Source organism: Miniopterus schreibersii, assembly GCF_964146895.1.
Source record: "Miniopterus schreibersii genome assembly, chromosome: 1".
Taxonomy (NCBI): Eukaryota; Metazoa; Chordata; class Mammalia; order Chiroptera; family Miniopteridae; genus Miniopterus; species Miniopterus schreibersii.
In genome coordinates, this window is record NC_138101.1 from 48,034,794 (window position 1) to 48,057,014 (window position 22,221).

Here is a 22,221-nt window from a genome sequence, read left to right on the forward strand (position 1 = left end):
CCAGTCATGGGACTACAGAAGGCTTCCCCGTTATCTCCACACCAATAGGGCTCCTGTATGATAACTGGGGATTTCAACGAAAAGAACTGAAGGCCTTAATCTCTATTTAAGAAAAGGTATCTGGGAAAACCCAGAGACAACAGCAGAGAGACATCTTTTCAGACTAAAAGTACCTCCACCTTTCCCTTATAGTCTCCTACCCAGCACATACATCCTCCACAACAGAAAGACCACGGGAATTTCAAATGTTTAAGTCCCAATTTTAAGAAGGTGATCAAGATCTTGTTTGCAGCATCTAGCAAAAGCCCTGCTGATCCTCATAGATAACTGTGGCATTTGTACATTTTGGCTAAAGACATTACCATTTTTAAATATATATATATTTTAAATTTAATCTTTATTGTTGAAGGTATTACAGATGCTCCCCTTTTTTACCCTATTGATCCCCTCCACCCCACACCTCCCCAGGCCTTCACCACACTATTGTCTGTGTTCCTGGGTTATGCATAGATGCATATAAATTCTTTAGTTAATCTCCCCCCCCCCGACATGACAATTTTGATGGAAGAAAGCAGACAAGAACCCTTGAAACTATCTTTAAAAACCCAGGGGGATATCAAAGGGAAACTAAATCAATGGCTCTGCATTAAGTCAGGGCTATATAGGTCAATACCCTAGACTGGCAGATCACAGCACATTTTTTACTTTCTCAGGTGATTCTACCTATAGTTAAGTAGTCTGGATCGACTGTATTCTTTCCCTTTGACACAGTTATGCATTGTATGAGAGCTGGCCCTATGCTGATCTTACAGATACCTCTCACTTAGGTCTAAGTGACATTGTTATAAAACCCCATACCCATGGAGCACTGACATTTCCACTGGGAAACTGTGGGAATTCTAACAGATAGAAGGCTTCGTGAAGGCAAGGATTGTGACTGTGCTTGCTAATAATTAAACCCACTGTGCTTAGCTCATAGTAAGTGCTCACCACATAGTAGGTGCTCAATAAATATTTGTTGAATGAAAAAAATCCACCACAAATGTGGCCTGGAAGATGTAGGCATAGTTCAAATTTGATGATTTCTAAAAATACTTTTAAAAACTATTAATTCATTTAACAAACAATCACTGAATGTTTTCTATTTCTATATGATAGGTACTAAAATACAGAAATGAATGAGACGGTGTGCCAATTCTAATAAAGAAGAGGGGGCAGGATATTCTCTGAGTGCTACTATAATCTGGGCACTTTTCATTCATTATTCTACCCAACAACTCTGTGAGGTAGGTCTCATTACCTGCCTCCTTTGCATTTAAAGGAACAGACACTTGCAGAAAGGCCCACATCTAGCAAATGGCAGAGCCAAGAATTTATTCCAGGACCTGGGCCTACAATGGACTTTCTCCCCAAAGTAAATTTAAACTCACCATGTGATGTTCTGTTATGGGATGTTTTGTTAAGGAAACTTAGCTTCTCAAAAACTGAGTTATAAACAAATAGTTTCGCTGAGAAAGAAGGTTTAGGCTCTCAATTTCAAGTTATTTATGTTGGTAAAAGATTCCAATAATAGAGGTAAGCTTTATAATATACAAGTGTGAAACTGGAGGCTAATAATAATAAACTGCTTGAACAAAATAAATGAAAATTACTGAGTTAAGTCCTAAATAGCATCTAAGGCCTAAGTCAATACGTTTCTAAATTATTATTATTATAACTCATTGTTATGATAAACAAAGCACAACACTTAACTAAGATGGTTCAAGTGAAAATAAAGTGCAGCATAGTTCCCAACGCCAGCGGTGAACAAAACATGAAACCAGGGAGCTGCCAACTGTTCCTTTGTACACAACAGCTCCTACCTTAGGACCCAGGTTCTAATTCCTGACTGTGCTTGAATTATAACCAGTAGGTATTCAGAATATGAATTGTGTTCCCTAAGCGATCTATTGTGTTAGATTCTATTTGCTTTATGAGTACTCAAACTGTAGGAGGGAGGCCTGAAATAGGGATTTGAATTCTTAGACACAAGAGCAAGGTAGACAAATGCTTATGGTCAGGATGTCTAGTAAGGATGGGAGGTCCATTGCAGAGGTGGCCACATGACTTGCATGTCTGAGGGCCACAGAGAGGCTCTTGGGTCACTTGTTTCCTTGGTCTCTAAAGCAGTTTTGAGAATTGATATTTCTCCCCAATGGGTAAAAATTCACTGGGTCTGGAATCATCTGCACTCATAAAGGGGCAGAAACTTTGAACACAAGTGGTTCCCACTCACTCTGCTTGGATCTGATGAGGAATTGGGAAAACAGAGATCCATGATCAATCCAAAATTCCAGCAGCTCAGAAAGTGACCAAGGTGGTGGGAAATGGTCTAGGACCAGGATAGTCCTGAGGACAATGGCCCGGTCTTAGTGCAGTGGTGACCCTCTCCTACATTTTTATAGCTCCTTGCAATTTTCAATGGTTTCATAACAACTCTGGGAATGAAGTCACATTTGTATTTTTACAGATGAAGAAATTGGAGACGAGTAAGTGATTCACAGCTAGCAACTATCCGACTCAAATCCTGAGTCTTTTGACTCCTTATTGAATACTTTCCACTACAAACTTAGAGGGTGACCTCAGGAATATATTTCATAGGAGGAATGGCTTTGTATCAGACCTGCATTTGCCTACACTAGATGTTCCATTTTTTTAGTCATATAATTTGGGTTCATTCTTTAACTTCATTAAGCCTTAGTTTCCTCATCTGTAAAATGGGAACGCACAAAACATTTAACGCATGGGGCTACTGTGAGGATCAAATGCAATATGCATAGAGCATACTCAGCATGAAACTTGGCTCTCATTAGAGCAAGACAAATGCAGAGGGTTCCACATATTGAGGGCATGGACTCTGGACAGAGGCATCTCCTTCCTCCTCTGTGGTTCACTGTCTTGAACCACAAAATCCCCAGGTGACATTTTATAGTACGTAGAGCTACAAGGAGATAAAACTTGGGACAGGCAGAGAGTGCTTGGGGCTTGAGCACTGAGCCTAGAGTGTGTGTGGAGGAATGTGTGCTCCATCCCCACCTGGAAAGCCATGGAGTTGGCGGCAGCCAGAAATATCCTCAGAGGCAGCTTGGCCTTATAGGACCTGTGGCTCCACAAGCGATGGGCACCAGCTGTCACACCCAGCGCAGTCAAGAGGAAGCAGAAGTAGGCTGTAAGACACAAGCAGGGAGAATGTCAGCAGACATCACAGAGCTTTTAAACATCCCCATGCTTTTTTCCTCCTGAATAGGGACCCATGATGTCAGGGGAAGAATCTACAGTGTGAAGAATCAATAAGTTGGGAAAATGCAGACTTTTTATTGATTTGTAGCTTTCCAGTACCAGACAGAAGTGAAGAGAACTTTCCTCAAGAAACTTTGACCCTTGAACATCATTTTTTCCATGTCAAACAAGTCTTTTATTTGCTAATGTTTCTTGCCAGTCTTGATGCAAAATCACAGCCACATTAATGTGCATTTCTAGTTCAGTCTTACACGTCCACTCTCAGTGGGACTGAGATGGATCTCTATTTGCCTCTTAATTGGCACCCATGCCAGGGTGGGTTATATGAAGAGCATATTTCCAAGTGTCAGTGCCCACTATCATGGCTCCATAGACCTTGGCTTGAAGGAAATCAGGCCAGATCTAAAAGCAATGAAGTCTGGCTCAGTGCCAGTAAAAAGAAACTGCCATCAAGGACAGCTGAGATTTCCCTTCTAGAGATCCTCACTTAAACCATTACTATGACCTGGGCTGGCAAAGACGGCCAGAAGAGGAACTTTTTAAAAGCTAACCTACAGTGGAGCTTATTATTATCACTAACTCTAACAATCTGCATTACTGTCTCATTTTATGGTTGAGGAACTGGATCTCTGAGACTTGAATCCTACATGTAAACCCAAGTCAGCCTGGTTCTAAAGTCTCTGCCAGGACCCTATGCCACCCCAGGTGGTAGTGGTAGTTGCTCTGTGTATGGAGACATGGGAGAGGTTTATAAGTTCATGGTGGAAAGGGGACACACAAGGACCAAAAAACAATCATGATTCCTGAGATTATTACAACTACCATAGTGATTTTCAAGCAATGTGTCCATACAATGCAAAATATCTTCCTTGGATTATCTTATTAAAACACATCAAACAATCTCTTTGGGTTTGTCTTATTACTAGCCCCATTTTACAGATGAGAAAACAGAGGCTTAAAGAAGAGAACTAATTTCCCAATGTCACAAAGCTAAGGGATGTCTTTGCTAAGAGTCAAACACAAATCTATCTGAACCAAGAACCAAGTTCTCACCCTCTACAAGTCCCTTTGCTTCTGGGAAATACCAGGTAAGTTTTATGGCCGCTTCTCTGTACTGTCATCTTTAATATTGGATTCCAAGCTAAATTTAGAAGTGAGCTGCTTCCTTACTTGGAAACAGAGCCCTAAACCAAGCTCTATGTAGGTAGGATTGGACAGATTGTCCTACACAATTGCTTCTAGCACTTAGCACATTCAGGGCCCTCCTTAAAGAACCACCAAAGAACAAGTGATCAGCTGTGAGTACCTCCCCGAGCAATTGTGAATGGTCTAGATCAGGACGAATTCCCTACAGGGAGCCCATTGTAGTACTGGATCCCTTGAAAGAATTACTAGGGTAACTTCAGTGTTAATATACATACTTAAGGGAAGCACAACATTACTTTTTCCAAAAGTCACGTCTGACTGATCTTGATCTCAATTCAAGATCAAGATCCAAGATCCCATGGGTCTTTTTAAAAATAAGCCTTACCCTTGGCACTAAGATTAATGAGTGTCTGAATACATGTGGTTTTCATAGACTTGACAAATCATTCCTTACTTGAAAAGTTAAAAACAAAACTCAACAATATGCCCGTAAATCACAGAAAGTAGTAATAAATAAAAAGTTCTGGCCTCTTTTGTTAATGTAGTTTTACCTTGATCATAAGCCCATGAGATGGGCAGCTATTTTCCATGTCATCTCTGGCCTTCATGTCCCTATCAATAATTTTTTCTCAGCTGTAAAGTAGTTAGAGAATAAGTGAAATCTGTACTGGAAAAATTCAGTGTGACCCTATTTTGCCAATAGGCTAAGACAGTGGACCTTGGGTGCAATGAAATGAATTCTAAGATTCCATGAAAAACATTGGTCAAAAAAGAATTCCCCCAATCCACAGTTCCCAGGCAGGGCCTTATGACAGGCTATGGCACTGTGTTCTCCTTTTGGGGCTTTTGACTATTTCAGGGATCACTTACATGGTTGGTCTGTCCATGCCTGGGGAGAAGGGAGTGGTGACAATGGACTTGAGTCAGCCTGTACTGAGCAGCAGCTTTCCATGGTCCTTCTTCTGATAACAGAAATATGGCCATGTGGTATATATAGCATAGTACCCCATCTTCCTGGCATTTGGACTAAAGACCTGACTCAATTCCTTTCTCTTCTGGCTGAAAAACTAAAGGTCACATATGGAGACATGATTGCAATAGTATAGAATGAGGCCAGGAAAGGTTGACACAAATGATGGAGACGTCAACAAGAGCTTCAGAGAGAGCTGCCTGCATGGAGCCACTGGCTGCAGGCCCTGGAGCTCTACAGTTATTCTTTTGGTCCTGTGAGCCTCCCCAGTAGTTCTCCTAGTTATATAAAACAAGTTCCCTTTTCTTGTTTAAGCTAGTTGACACTGGATGTCTGATACTAAAATTCTGCAGAACCTCTAAGGAAGAAAGCAACCTCTGGTCATAGCCAAAACAAGGAGAGACTACAAAAACCTTGGGTTGGCTATGAGAAATTACGGGCTGTTCCATTAACAGGACTCAGTTTTCCATTTTGATAAAGCTAATTTGAGAGGCTCCTAACCTCTCTTCTATGATCTTTGTGGAGATTAACACCCAAACTAGTTTTTGATGGATGCTGGCCAGCCAGCTCTAAGGTCGTCAAGTATTCAGACAAAGAATTGATAACTTTGGGTAGAAAAGGAGTGATTAGCAATGTTAATCGCTCACAGATAAAGGAGCTAGATCAACAGAAACCAGATTCACAAAAGTACAGAACAAAAAGTAGATTCATTTGGCCTGGTGCTGGCAGGGGGAGAAGGGAGTGACTGCTGATGGGTACAGGATTTGGGAGTAAAGGGTGATAAAAATGTTCTCTACTTGACTTTGGTGATGGTTGCACAATTCTGTGAATATACTAGAAACCAATGAATTGTACGCTCCAAATAGATTGGTTGTATGGTATAAGTTATAGTTCTATAAAGTAGTTATTTAAAAATTACTGAATTCCTATTAGATTTTGCTATCATGTATAATTTCTCAGTGTAAAATAAAATAGACATGTCACAAAACAAACAAAAATCAACCATGTGCCTAGGATGCCACCATAGGCATCATCATCCGTGGACACTTGGGATCACAAGATACTCATGTCATACCATGGACCCTTAAATCTTCCACAGCTGCCAAGAAGGGTCTCTATTTGACCTTATGCCTATGCCTGAATCTATCAAGACCCACAGTTCCAAGGCAGAAATACCTCATGGCCCATGGTTGGATCACAAACCCAAGTGCTAGCTGCCAGCAAGAGAAGAGGGAGAATCCACTGCCCCTTTGGCTTCCACAGGGGAAAGCAGAGCCTCCCATCTACCCTGAGTCCTCTACAGGAGCAATGTTCGGAGAATGACTGTATTGACCCCCTCTGGATCACACAACCAAAGAACACGCTGAAGAAATGCTAAAAACCAAAAATTAAAACTCCCTTAATTCTGAACTTGACCAGAGAGAGAGACAAACAACCCCCTTCAAGACCCATCCCTGAGAACTAGACAAAGGAAGCGATTGGCGGAGCTCTTTAGCTCTTGCTTAGTATCTGTGTCTCTCTGGAATCAGAGAGAAAGCTAATAGCTACTACTGACTGAGAGCTTTCTGTGTGCCAGGCCCTGTTTGTTCTAAGCACTTCATAGGTAGTAACTCCTTGAATACTGTACTCACCTCAAGCACTGGGGGTAGGTAATATTATGATCTCCATTTTACAGATGAAGAAAACTAGACAGAAAGTGATAGAGCCAGCATATAATCTAAGGTAGGAAGAGCATACTCTGAACACCCTGCTGGCTGCCTGACGCCCTAAAGGCTGCCTTAATACTAATGCAGGGAGGGAGCTTGAATGCATCATGTCCTTTTAGTCAGCTCAAAACACAAGCTGAAGGTCAAACCCTTGTTTTGTATTCTGCCTTTACCAGCCGACAAGTTTACTTACAATAACAAACACCATCATTCTACATTCAGTTCAGCCTCAGCTTGTCATAAACATGAGCACCAGGCAAGCAGGGGACGGCTTCATGAGACAGGTTACTGAGCTCCTCTATGGACCCGGCACTGAGCTCAGAACTAGCTTCACACGGGGGCCCCACAAACACGGCCCCTTCCTTTTCAAACAGGAGTTTGAAAAGTAAATTATTTACTATATTATATGCAAAGTACAGCAAGTGCTGTGGAGGAAATGAACAGAATGATATGAGAGAGTAAAAGGGGGATAATTCAGTGTGCTGGAACAGAGACTGCAGAGGAAGTGAGAATCAAGCTAATCCCTAAGGGCAAGATTCAGGCATAAGGACCAGCAGATGCAAAGCCCTGGGCTGGAGGGGAGGATCTGATAAAAAGCCTGTCTCTCACCACCTCACACCCACTAAGATGCTTACCATTCATTACACAACAAAAACAAACAGAAAATCACAAGTGCTGGTGAGGATGTGGAGAAACTGGAACTTGTGCACTGCTAGTAGAATGTAAAGTGACGCAGCCACCATGGAAAAGTTTGGTGGCTACTCAAAAGGTTAAACATAGAATTACCATTTGACCCATCAATTTCACTTCTAGGTATATACCCTGTAGGGGTTCAGAAGGAGTCTCCCCAGAATGCGCCACCCTGGGCTGCAGATTAATTTCAGCTGAAGACAACTGAGGCCCAAGAGGCTCAGAAAGAGCCTTTTATCCCCTTAAAGTGCCTAAAACAATTTAGATAAAGGAAGTGCACTATCACCTGAGATACCTACAGAGTGGGGCTAGGTGTGGAGAAGGAACTAGGCAGGGCCTGGAGACCTAAATCCTCTCTGTGTCCCACTGTGTCTGCATGGTGGCCCATCTTCCCATCTCCGTGTGAACTGCCTTTCTCCCCGGTGACTCTGACCTCTTCACAATGGCACATAAGCCCCGACTGCCTGCAGGCCTTCATATTCTTGGGTTTTTTTGCTTCTGTTAATCTGTTTTATGTTAATTTGACTACTAGACCAGCCGAAGAACCTCGAAGGAAAATGTTTCTTCCCCAACAACCCCAGAGAATTGAAAGCAGGGACTCAACCAGACACTCGTTCACCCATACTCATGGCAGCACTTTTCACAGCAGCCAAAGGGAGAAAACCACCCGAATGTCCATCACCAGCTGAAAGAACTCACGGAAGGTGGTACATACACGCAACGGGAAGTTCTGTGAACGGCAAGCGGGACGGAATTCTGATCCATGCTGTAGAACGTGGATGAACCCTGAAACATTATGCTAAGGGAAACTGACCAGACAAAAAGACAAATATTTTCCATGAGGTACTTAGGACAGCAAATCCATAGGGCCAGAAAGTAGAACAGAAGCCACCGGGGATGGAAGGAGGGGGAAGTGGGGAGTTGTCCAAAGGGTCCCGAGCTTCTGTTTGGGATGATGAAAAAGTTCTGGAGGCGACGGAAGCACAACACTGTGGATGTGCGTAATGTCACTGAACTGCACGCTCGAAACGGTTAAAGTAATAAATGTTATGTTATGTAGATATTACCACAATTTTTTTTTTTTTTTGCCTGGTGTTTGAAGCCCAGGGTGAGAAGGGGAGAGGGTCAAAAAAAAAGGTTCAGGGGGCTTACACGTAGGGCTGGCTGAGCAGGTTCTGGGAGCCGCGATGATGGGACCGATGATGGGACCGCAGGCTGTGCTGAGAGCCCTGGGAAGCAGTGAGGGCCTGTAAGCAGGGATGTATGCACAAAAGGCACAGAAGGCAGAGGGAAACAGGCACCACCCCAAATCCATCCTTGTTAATATTTTGCTATAACTCCTTCTGACACTTTTTAAAACCACCTTCTTTTGTCTTCTTTCAGAAACGTTGCTTAGCCTGGCGGGGCGTGGCTCAGCGGTTGAGCGTTGACCTAAGGTCCAGGCGATCGGGGTTCGATTCCCGGTCGGGGCACATGCCCGGGTTGTGGGCTCCATCCCCAGTCGGGGGCGTGCAGGAGGCAGCCGATCAATGACTCTCTCATCATTGATGTTTCTCTCCCTCTCCTTTCCTCTCTCTGAAGTCAATAAAGATACATTAAAAACAAACAAATAAACAAACAAAACGTTGCTTATGGAAAATAATCACAACCCTTGTTATGGGAGCGATAAGATGAAAAGATCAATATTTGTGAACAGAGTTCAAAAGGAAATTGGTTCCCTTAATCCCCTAAACCAATGCACGGTAAAATTCCTCCTTTAAAAATGCACAGCACAGCCTAAGAGAGTGTCAGAAGGGAGGCTGGAGAAGGGAGTCTACTCTCCATGAATGCCTGCCATGGACTGCCACTTTATGAATGTACCTAACTTTATTGTTTTACTCCTATGAGATAGACATCATAATCCCTATTTTACAGATGTGCAAATCTGAGGCCCAGAGCCTTAGGCTCTCACGACGACAGAGCTGGGGGTGCCCAAACCCCAGATCAGTCCATCCCCAAGACCCTTCCCCCGGTACAGTGGTTTTCAGCCCCGGCTGCACATCTGGAAATCACCTGGGATCTTGAACAGGGCCCGAGGCCCCCAGAGCGTACTGCATCAGAGAGGAGGGCTGGGAGAGCAGACAGCTCTCTCCACAGGGGATGCTGATGCACAACCAGGCCTGCGAAACCGCTGTCCTACACGGTACACCCTTTTTGAGAGACCATCTGATCCTACGCCCTCAATTTATAAATGGAGAAACTGAGATCCAGAGAGCACTGCGCTCTCTCCAAACTGTTAGCGTAGGTAGCTAGATATTAATAAAGGGAGTGAAGGAAATCACATATTATTAAGCATAATCAACCAGGGAGCATAAGCCAGCTTGCTTCCCTAGGAAGTTACAGCTTCACACACTCCCCAGGGAACCGCACTTCATTCCCTGCAAGTCACTGGGGGAAGGCACAGAACAATAAAGGGGAGGTGAGCACAGGCACAGGAGGAGCCAGGATGGGAACCACAGAGGCCTGTGGGTCTAGCCTAGGATGAGACTGGATAAGAGACACAACCCCCGAAGATCTAGGAAACAGACTGGTTAAAGGCGGGCCCAGGGCAAGCTTGGGTAAGTTTGGGAAGTTGATTGGTTAGTTTTGAAAAGAGTGCCTTCCCAAATCCAATATAATCCCAGCTAACAAAGAGCTCGCTCTCTTTCTCGCTCTCTCTCTGCCGGTGCACTCTTCATAGCAACCATGCGGGTCCCGCAGCTGCCTGGGCCCATGGCAGACTGGTGGGCACCAAAGGACGAAGCTTTAACATGGCACAGAATCTCTGGACGCTGGCCCTATTTCAGGGTCTGATAAAGGCAAAATTGGACTTTTTCAATGCTGGAGGGAAGGAGATGAGACTTTGGGAACCTACGGCACTCCTTTGATCTTGCATCTCACGCCACAAATAAATCTTACCACGCCATAAACTCCCACACATGGATGTCCTGGGATGCTTTCCTTGTGACACTGCAAGAAACCAATTCCACTATCTACGTTAACAAAACCACCCAGACACCAATCTCCATGGAGCTCCTGGCACCCAGGGGGCTGGGATCAGAAGAGACCAGGCGGTCCTTTCATGTGAAGTCTGGGTCCTGTTCGCACTCTTTTCCCAGCAGTTCCCTTTGATGACGAAAGCTGCCCTCCAGGCCCTGAACAGCAGAGCCTTTGATATCCAGGAACCCAGAGGGTGTGCAGTGGAGCTCAGGCTGTTAAACCCTGCAAGAGGACATAAACACACAGAACTGTCTTCCACCAAGAGAAGGGGAGGGGTGGGGGAAGCAGGCAGAGGCTGAAAGCGCCTGGACACAAGGGCAGGAGGAACAGGGAGGGGGCTTCAGTTGGAGAAGATATCTTGTGTGGGTACCTGCTTTTTGTGCCAGCTCAAGTATTTTGAAAGTCACTTTAGGGCTCTGACGCTCTCCAGTCCTTTCCAGATTTGAAAGATAGATAGGAACAGGCCAACAGACCCACAGGTGGAGAGAAACAGAGATACATATATCCTTACATGTATATGATTGGCAATATAGCATAATAGTTAAAAGACCTGGGATTGAACCTTTGGCAAATCATTTTTCAGTGTGACTTAGTCTCTAAACCTTGGTTTCTTCATCTATAAAGTGAAAAAAATAGTGCCTGCTTTACAACAAGCATAGATTTGTTGTAAAGATTAAAAGAGGTATGCAAAACACAAGCCATGCCTGGTGAGCAGTGAGCACTGGCACATATTACTGCCCCGTTATGAATGCCTCCGTACAACAGCCCTCCCAATAACGCCCTCTGAAGACACCCACACTTGCATCACTCTAAGCCCGTGGTTCTCCGGGGGTGGGCAATTCTGCCTCCTCCCCTCTCCTGGGGACATTTAGCAAAATCCTCAGGCATTATCAGTTATCACAACCTAAAACTTGAAGGGTGCTACTGGCATCTAGTGGGTAAAGGCCAGGGATGCTGCTAAGCTTCTACAATGCCCACATGCTCCCTACAACAAAGAATTATCATGTCAGTAGTGCTGCAGCAGAGAATCCTGCTCTAATTTCCTAAGCAAATTCTTGAAAGCGTCCCTGTTCTTTCTCCTGGTGCGACTGGACCTGTCCTTGCTTCTTCATACCTTTCTGGTTTCATGGGGAGCTGTAGGAGTCATTTATGTCTAAAATTGTTTCATAAACAAGACAAAAACAAAGGACTAGGATGAAAGAACAATAGTATTTTACCGTCACTGATTCTCATACTTTAATGTGCCATACACATCACCAGAGGATCTTGTTTCAATGCAGATGCTAGGCCCCAAAGATTCTGATTCAGTGGGTCTGGGGAGGGGCTGTGAATTTTGATCCTAACAAGTTCAGAGGTGGTGCTGATGCTGCCGGTCCAGGGTTCCTGAGTGTTCAGCTGACCAGCCACATCCGAGAGAGAAGGCCTGATAGGGGGTTGCCAGGGACAGGGCCAGGCCCTTATGGCCACTCATCTCATGAAATAGTGTTTCAAAGAATTTTAATTAGACCTTACATCTTCCCCTTAAAGGTTTGGGTTTACAAAGTTTGAGATACTGAGGCAACTTCCTCCTAGATACTACTTCAACAGTTCTCTCGAAAACAGAACATCTTCCCAGGGTCTTGGAGACTGCAGGCTGAGACGCACAGGGCTTCTCTTTACTAGTAAAGTCTAAATTCTACTGTACTTACAAATAATCAGCAGCCCCGCTGTGCAATCCCCACCTCCTTACGCTAAGCCACCTTCTATTGTGCTGCACATGGGCTGCAGGAAAATGTGTTCTCTGCTCCCACGGCATGAATCTTTCAGCGACTGCCCACATCTCCTAGGAAGATTCAGCGGAAAAGGAATGAGACAGAGAAGATACATTTCATGCATTTTACATGCACTGCCTATCTTCCTCAAGCGTCCTTCCTGCCTTCAGTTAGGTCCACTTAGATTGCTCTAAAGTCTTGGGTAAATGTTACTTTTCCTGGTTGATTTACAGCTTATGTGACAAACAGAATGAAAGTCATAGCAGATCATTAAGAAACAAAATTATACATAACTTGTTACTACTCTGTTATTGTACCACACTGTTTGTAATTCAAACAAAAAAGGCAAGAATTTGGATCTTTTCCAGAACCTCATTCTATATATGCAGGACTTGCTTCAGACACTCAGGGTAGGCCAGGCATCCCTGCAAGATGCTCCCTGGCCCTCTGTGTTTTCCAATGTGGCAATCATCACACTGTGCTTAAAAAAGGAATTATTAGTCCAATGCTATCTTCCCTTCTTTTTATTTTTGTTTTATTTATTGTTGACGGTATTATAGATGTTCCCCATTTTCCCCCCATTTGCTCCCCTCCACCCAGCTCCTGCCCCACCCCAGGCCTTCACCACACTATTGTCTGTGTCCATGTGTTACGCATAATGCATTTAAGTTCTTTGTTAATCTCTTCCCATCTTCCCTCCCCCCTTCCCTCTGAGATCTGTCATTCTGTTTCATGCATCCATGCCTCTGGGCCTATTTTGTTCATCAGATTATACATATAAGTTAGATCATGTGATATTTATCTTTCTCTAACTGGCTTATTTTGCTTAGCATAATAATCTCCAGGTCCATCCATGCTGTCGCAAAGGGTAAGAACTCCTTTTTTATAGCCACATAGTATTCCATGGTGTAAATGTATCACAGCTTCTTTATCCACTCATTTTCTGATGGGCACTTGGGCTGTTTCCACAGACCACACTTTGAGTTGCAAGGCAATGAGAGTCATTAGGATCAGGAAACCTAGCTTCTCCTCTTGGTTTATGATGCAGGCAAAAGGATTTTTGGTGACAGAGCCCAGGATAGAGGTCTCATCTCCCTATCTACAGCCTTATGCTCACCCTTCCTGCCTTCCACAGAGTGAAAAAGTTTATTTCATGTAGATTTTAAAATTTAGAAGATGAGACGAGGACTGCCTTTGAAGCACTGCAAAAACAATCCCGTAATATAAAACCCCAAGAACTGCCAAAAGAACCAGGGCTGAGGCTGAAGATCATGTGTGCACTGTAGCACCACCTTCACGCCTTGATGAAGAAGGTCCCTGACAGGAACAGAATTTGTTGAACACAGCATGAAGAGCTGCTAATCATCACAGAACAGTGTTGACAGCCTTCCTCATGAAGGAGAGCGTGTAGAACAAGTGGACCAAACGGAATGGTTGGGGGCAGGAAGGCAGAGTTGTTTTCTTTTGTTCTTATGAAAATGCTGTGGCCCTGGCCGGTGTGGCTCAGTTGGTGGGGCATCGTCCCATACACCAAAAGGTCGCTTGTTCGATTCCCAGTCACAGCACATGCCCAGGCTGCGGGCTCGATCCCCAGTTGGGGTGCATGTGGGAGGCAGTTGATCGATGTTTCTCTCTCACACTGATGCTTCTCTCGCCATTTCTCTCCCACCCGCCCCCGTCTCCCTTCCTCTCTCTCAAAAACCAATAAAAACATATTTTTAAAAAAAGAAAGAAAGAAAATGCTGTGGAATAACACTGTCCTGGCATCTAGTCTGAGTGGCCACACATGTAACAAAAGCTATATATTTGGAGCAGCTAATCACTTAACACTTTATTTACTAAAAATGCAAAAAACAAACCAAAAAAGTCAAATTATTATCTGTCAATACTAGCTCAGTAGGACACCAAAGCAAATCCTCGACAGGTAACTTATTCAAGATCGTAACCTAGAGGGGGTCTTTCCACTGGGGCCCCCTGCTCCCTCTAGGCTTTCTTGCTTTGTTCTTCAAAGACTCTTCTCCTTCCAGGAACACAAAGCTTCCGTGGGGAGGAGAGAAACCATTCATTAGGTGTGGGAATCAGGAAATCAGAGCTCGCTGTGATAACCCGTGGAGAAGGCGGGCTCATCACCCAGACAAGTGAGGGTGCACAGGGTACCTGTGAAATGCCCACCTGCCATTTCCTAGTTGGTAGGGAGCGGGGGAGAGGGGCTCATTCTACTCTTTCTTGGTGTCTTTTTTTAAACCTCACCTGATGATATTTTTTTCCTTTGCTTTTCAAAGAGAAGAGAAGGGAGGGAGGGAGAGAGAGAGGGAGAAGGAGAGAGAAACATCGACGTGAGAGAGACACATGGACTGGTTGCCTCCTGCATGGGCCCGGACTGGGGGCAGGTAGCGAACCTGCAAACCAAGGGATGTGCCCTTGACCAGAAATCGAACCTGCGCCCCTTCTTTGCACAGGATGACGCTCTGGCCACTGAGCTACGCAGGCCAAGGCTCATTCTTCTCTTTCTTGGGCTAATTTCTCTTACCTGTGAAACAAAAGACTACCTCAAGTAGTTGTTGTGAGACAAATGAAAATGTACATAAGGTAATTAGCAAATAGTGATACCTCAATAAACATTATTGAAAACATTATTCCTGTCATTAGGCAACCACTGCCAGGCTGAGGCTGGGTGACCAGGAGCAGGGCCTTGGGCGGGGGGGGGGGGGAGGATGCCCCAGGGCTCAACAGTGACTCTTTTCCTTGCCCTGATCCCCAGCCCTCTTGGGCTCCCGGAGGGGAATTTGGGAAGAGCAAACATACTCAGAGTCCATGATTCAGGATAACCTCCATCACCCATTTCTTCCCTTTCAAACAATCAAAATCAAAACACAGCTATAAAAATTAGAATTAGACACAGTTGAGTACAAAGAGAATCATTTACTGCACTATGGGTACACTAAGTTGCCTTTTTCATTAACTACTCAGTTTTTATTTTTCTCTTGGGCAATAAATGCGTAAGAGAAAGGTGTGTGCACGTATATTTTATATTGCTATAGCTATATGCATGCTCATTAATGTCTCTGACCATAAATGGCAAATTGTTATATCAAAAAATCTGGTCCCTATGAAGGAAGACTAAGATTAAAAACAGCACCCAACTGGTTAGTTTGGTGAAAATGGGGGAAAAAAGGATAATTTCTGCCCTCGTCATCTGAAATATCCGGGTAATTATGGGTCCTGTCATCATGCCGCGATACACCCCCCCCACCCCCCCACCCCCGTCTTTCTTCTCTCAACAAGCAATTTCTCTAATGGAACCGAGGCAGCCAGTGGTCGAAGCCGAGGACGCAGGGGCTTAAGTGGAGGCAGCAGGCCCTGAGCAGCAGCGGAGCAGGAGGGCGGGATGGAGACACCCAGATCCTCAGGGGGCTGGGCGCTGAGCCCTGACGGCTCTTCTTAAGGAAGAGTCCTCGGCAGAAAAGCCCAAGGCACCACTGTTGCTTTTATGTCTCAGACAAAAGAGCTGGGAATTACAGTGAAAAACTGAGAGGAAGCTCTAGGAGGCACTGCTCTCTCTCCATCCCCATTTCTCCTCAAGACGCTCCTACCCTCCTCACCCTCTCTTCTGACCAGAGAGGGTCCTCCCTGGGCCTCAGCATGAGCTCGGGGGATTCTGACCAAACTTCTCCCACCAGCAACCAAAGGCCAAGGTAGAGATGAAAAACGGTCACCAGTGAGGAGGACTTAGCTCCCCCTAAGAAAAAAATGCCAAAACATGGTCTTTGCAAGGTTGTTTGGTTTTTGTGGGTTTTTTTGGTTTTTTGTCACAATGATGTTTCTGCTTTAGACAGAAAAAAAAGTCAAAAATATAATAATAATGCATTCGATCAGGCAGGACACCACGAAACCCCCTTTGATTCTCTGATTAGTGAGAGCATCACTGAGGCAGCCTGACCTAGTTCACAAACTGGTTTCAAGGGTTTTCATCACACACTTTTATTCCTGCCAAGTCTCTAAGTTGCTGTGAAAAACCCAAGGCAGTTTTTTTTCCTTTGCTGCACAATCCGGGACCTAGTTTTTTGGTCTTCACTGGTTTTGATGCATAAAATCCAACCTAATTTTAATAAGTTGCCTTAGCAAAATGTCACCATTCATTCAATCATTCCTCAGCAAATTATGTATAAGCGCCTTCCGTGTGCCAAGTTTTCTGCAGGGTACTGAGTATGGGAATGGTGGGCAGTCCTCCCCGAGGAGCCTCATGGCTCCCAACTCCTCAGGCTGGCAGCCCTCAGGCTGTAATTGGCCCACAGGCTTTTTTTTAAAAAACGGAGTCAACAATTAAAAATAGAGGATTTCAAATTTTAAAATCTCTATTTCCAGCTTCTCCTGAAGAATGAAAACATCTGGCAATACCAGGCCACCTCCGTCTCCTACACGGAAACCTTCTACTGGAACTAAATGTCCCTTCCCTTTAGATGGTCACCCACTTACTCCCTACACACGTACACACTCGCAATCAAACCTGTTCGTTTACTACCTGCTGGGCCCCTAATCTGGAGCATAACCAGGGCTAACTTCCCCACTACCCATAGGAGACACAGCACCGAAAGCCCCCAGTATGCCATCTTCTGAAAAGAAAATGAATATTATAATAAATAACCATAAATCCAGCCTAAGTTACATTTATTTTTATACCAACACAGTTGTAAAATATAACTTCTAAATTTTTTTTATGGTAGAAGGGGCACACAATGGCATAGTGACCCTGAGTATAGCTGAATGATATCAACTCCTTACTTGGAAAATTGGCAGAGGGAAAAGATTTAAGCATTCACCCTGTCTTTTTTTTAAATTGATTTATTGGGGTGACATTGGTTAATAAAATTATATGGGTTTCAGGTGTACAATTCTATAATATATCATCTGTATATTGCAGCAATTTTCAACCGGTGTGCTGCAAGAATTTTTAAAACATGCAATACCTGACTATTTAGTCAAGAGCACTGACCTCTTTTCCCTTAGACTGTCAAAAAATGACAACAGCCAATGCAACAATAGCCTTCCAGTGTGAATGAATGAAAATTATACCTATTTTTGTCAGATTAGCAAAAAATATAGTATATTTTTTGGTGTGCCACAGAATTTTAGTAATTAGTTTATGTGTGACATGAGATGAAAAAGGTTGAAAATCACTGGTATACTGTACTGTGTGTTCACCACTCTAAGTCAAGTCTCCTCCCATCACCATTTATCCTCCCTTTCCCCTTTTCTCCTTCCCACCACCCCCTTTCCGTCTGGTAATCACCATGCCGTTGTCTGTGTCTAAGAGTTTTTTTTGGGTTTTTTGCTTAATCCTTTTATCTTTTTCACCCAGCCCCCCAACCCACCTCCCTTCTGACAGTTGTAGTCAGTCTGTTCTCTGTATCTACGAGTCTGTTTCCATTTGTTTGTTAATTTATTTTGTTCATTAGATTCCACATATCAGTGAAATCACAAAGTACTTGTCTTTCTCTAACTGGCTTATTTCACTTAGCATAATACTCTCCAGGTCCATCCATGCTGTCACAAAAGGTAAGATTTCCTTCTTTTTTATTGCTAAACAGTATCCCATCGTATAAATGTACCACAGCTTTTTATAAAGACTTTCTAAAACTCAATACCAAAAACCCAAACAATCCAATTAAGAAATGGGCAAAGGACCTGAATAGTCACTTCTCCAGAGAGGACATACGGATGGCCAAGAGACATAAAAAGATGCTCAATGACTCTAACCATCAGAGAGATGCAGATTAAAACCACAATGAAATATCACCCCACACTTTTCAGAATGGCTACCATCAATATATCAACAAACAACAAGTGTTGCCAAGTATGTGGAGAAAAGGAAACCCTTGTGCCCTGTTGGTGGGCATGCAGCTTGGTGTAGGCCCTGTGGAAAACAGTATAGAGTATCTTCAAAAAATTAAAAATGGAACTGCCTTTCAACCCAGCAATTCTAATTCTGGGAATATAGCCAAAGAAACCCGAAATACTAATTCAAAAAAATATATGTACCCTCATGTTCACTGCAGCGTTATTTACAATAGTCAAGATTTAGAAGCAGCCCAAGTGTCCATCAGCGGAGGAGTGCGTAAAAAAGTTGTGGTACATTCACCCTGTCTTTTTAGAAAGAACTCTGATTCATTTCCAGTTGACAAGGGAAAGCTTTTCTTTTTGGAAGAGCGCCAGCTAATAAATGTAGATTTGGGGGGAAATCACCCTTCTGTAATCCTTAGGTGTCCAGATGCCTGCCCCAACCCTCCCTTTAGGACCCAGGCACTCAATCCCCCAACTGCTGGCACTGTTGGTACCTAAGAAGCTCACACCTGAGTTTCCCCAGGCATTGTCCTCCATGGAAGGAAACTGCCCAACCCAAGGTTTGGTCCCCTCCCTGGGAGCACCCTGTGTCCAATGATTATTTGATAAAGAGGTACAAAGGGCTGGTGCTTTGCCTCACTTTGCAACATCTCTGAAGGACCATCCCATTTCTGAGCTTCCAGCAGCATCGGCCAAGGCCTTTGTTATGACTGCACTGCAGTTCGACTTCTCTCTCTGCCCAGTCCCGCTGCTCTTAATCTCTCACAGGTGTTACCAAGCACGGGTCCCTGATGAACCAGCATGCAAATCTGCATCTCAGAATCTGTTTCCCAGGGAATCCAACCCAAGACCCCCATAAATAATGGATTATGGCAAGAATCATCAATGGATGTTGTTATGGGTTGAACTGTGTACCCACAAATCCATATGTTGAAGTCCTAACCCCTAGTGCTGCAGATTGTCACCTTATGTGAAGACAGGGTCTTTATAGACAGAATAAACTTAACAGGTGGGCCCTAATCCCATATGATGGTGAATTAATAGGAAGAAAAAATTTGGACACAGGCACACATAGAGGGAAGACACAGGGAGATAGCCATCTACAAGCCAAAGAGAAAGGCCCAGAACAGATCCTTCCCTTAGCAGGAACCAACCCTACCAACACTTTGACTTCAGGCTTGTAGCCTCCAGAACTGTTAAATTTCAGTTGCTGAATTGCTGAAGCCACCCAATCTGTGTTACATTATTACTGCAGCCCAAGCAAATTAGCACGGATGCTAAAATCATTAGGTCAAAAGACTGCTGGGAAGCAGGATATCCCCATGGTGTCAAAGCATCACCCGCAGTAGTTTACGAACTGTGAAGGGGAAAACAGAATTTTACGATGGAGGAATCTAGCACTTAACCAAGAGGTGGAACAGCATTGGGAACAGTGAGTGGAGGAGCTGGGTAGTAGTTGCCTTTTGATGTGATAAACATGAAGCACACTTGAGGCCTTCTTGCCAAATATGTTTAACTTTAAATAAGTTTTAAACCTAGCTCCCAGTTTATAGAAAACAGAAGATAAAAGGAAACAATCAGACAAACCAAAATGTGGGACATTCTACAGAAAACTGCCCTGGTCTCTTCAAAAAGTCAATGTCAAAGGCGAGGGTCTGTTCTAAAGACAGTGAGAACAAATAACAATCTAATGCAATGCAATAAACTCAATTAAATCCTTGTTCCAAAAATAATCAATTATGGAAGATATTTTGAGGACAACTGGAAAAATTCTGAATATAAACTAGACATCAGATCATTATTGTTATGATAATGTCCTTATTTTCAGGGGATACATGGAATTATTTAGGGATTAAGTGCCATAACATTTGCCACTTACTTTTAAAAGACTAAGAAAAAAGTTACAGATACGTAAAGCAAATAAGGTAAAATGTTAATAACTGTTGAATCTCATAGTAGATACGCTAGTGTCCAAATACTATTCTTTAAAATTCCCTGTGTTTGAAAACATTCATATTAAAAGTTTGGGGAATATAAATGTCACTGAGAGTCAATACACAAATATTAAACTTCATCTCTCTTCTTACGTATCACACGCAAAGACATCAACGGAACTTCAGAATCAGAACGCAAAGGGTCAGCACCAGAGAAAAGGGGTTAAACCTTGCTTTGCGCTGGCTTTATGACACGAAAGCAATTGAAGTTAAATATATGCATACTTCTCCTTCCTGCCTACCAATAAGTCAGCCCTAAAATAAGTGGGAAAGGCAAGGTCAGACAAAAAATAACATAAAAGATACACATGTGGCTCTGTTTAGCTCCTCTGATACTTTCTGGGTCTGTTTCTTCGTCTGTAAAATGGGGCGACCAAAACAAATCCAGAGGACGGTTTTTAGGATTAAAGATAAGGAATGTCAAGGGCCTGACGGGCAACAGATAGATTAAAACTGCCCTTCTAGCAGCTGGGACTGTGACAGGGGCGTGTGGAGTAGCCGGAGGCAGCAGGAAGATAAACAGCAGACATTCTGGCCCCACAGCCTGTCGCCCGGCAACACTGGGTGGTGCTGCCTCCGAGAGAGACCATACGCGGCCTTTCTTTTCTAATGAGCTTCAAGATGATAACTAAGAGGGACCTTTCGTGCTCTCCCATAAAAAGGAACCAGCGGACAGATTTTGTTTACATCTCAGGCTGTGCACTCGTATTTAAGATGACAATCGGGAAAAATTCAAGTGGTGTTTCTTGAAGGCCAAAGACAAAAAGAGAAAAACAAAACAAGTCAGAATCGTTTCACAATCAGGGTGAACTTTTCTTGTAGCCTGTGTCAAGACCTCGGAATATTTTATTGCTTTAAAAAAATAACTTCCCTGAGCTTTAGAAATAAACCTTTCCATTTTACATGCAGTGTAGATGATATTAGACTTGCCTTCGAGTTGAAAGGGCTCAAGGGCAAAGGCTTTTGATGTTTAGAATAAAACCTTGAACTCACTTCAAACCCAAGAAAGCTATTGCCCCTGTGAGCCAACATGAACTCCCTGAAGGTAAAACCCGTACCCGGGTTTTCTTTTCATTTCACCATCAACTACTCACAGCACCTCAATGGCACCCTTTTGTCTCACCAAAGAAAACAAAAATGACAGCTTTGGGTGGCATGGGTGTGTTTTTTCCGTTTGTTTCTGCAGTGCTTTAGCTCATCCATGAAAATTCTAAGACATGATATCTTATGAAAATACACCCCTGGAAAGAAGCATTTGACTCTGGCTCACACCTAAGGGGAGTAGCAGTTCAAGTGACAAGGTGAGTAACAGCATAGAAAGGAGGAAAAGCCACCCGGAGGGTCTCCGAACTGAGTCCCTGGACCCCATGCATCAGTCAAGTGGAAGGTCCTTCCTGAAGGCTCTGAAACAGGCACACGACTACTTCTGCTACCAGCATACTTGTTACTAAAAAACAACCCTGAATTTTTACAGAATGGCTAATAGGATTTTCCCAACTGGGCAAACGAGTTACCTGGACCTGGAGATTGAAAATACTATTTTCCCTGTTTAAGGAGGCATCTTTTTATTTATTTATTTTTAAATAGAGACTTGCAATAAAATATACACTACAACCTAGAACACAAATATAACAAATAAAATTTTCATAAAACCACCTTTACTCCTTACTATACGCAACATTCTGACATTTTTTGCTCTATTTTATTATTTTTAAATGTTGGTTCTGATCCACACCATAGTGTCACACACCCACTAACAGGTCACAAACTGCAGTTTGGCCTGCACTGTGTTGGAGGAAGCTCTGATCCTGAGAAGAAATACTGAG

The 22,221-nt window shown here is 43.6% G+C and overlaps 1 protein-coding gene across 1 annotated transcript in view; it reads right to left on the minus strand.

The window, feature by feature from the left end:
- SCD5 (stearoyl-CoA desaturase 5) overlaps window positions 1–22,221 on the minus strand; it is a 138,546-nt gene that overhangs the window by 51,094 nt on the left and 65,231 nt on the right. Inside the window, exon 2 of the mRNA XM_081162488.1 lies at window positions 3,076–3,206. Coding sequence (XP_081018614.1) covers window positions 3,076–3,206 — 131 coding nt within the window. The remainder of the gene's footprint in view (window positions 1–3,075; window positions 3,207–22,221) is intronic.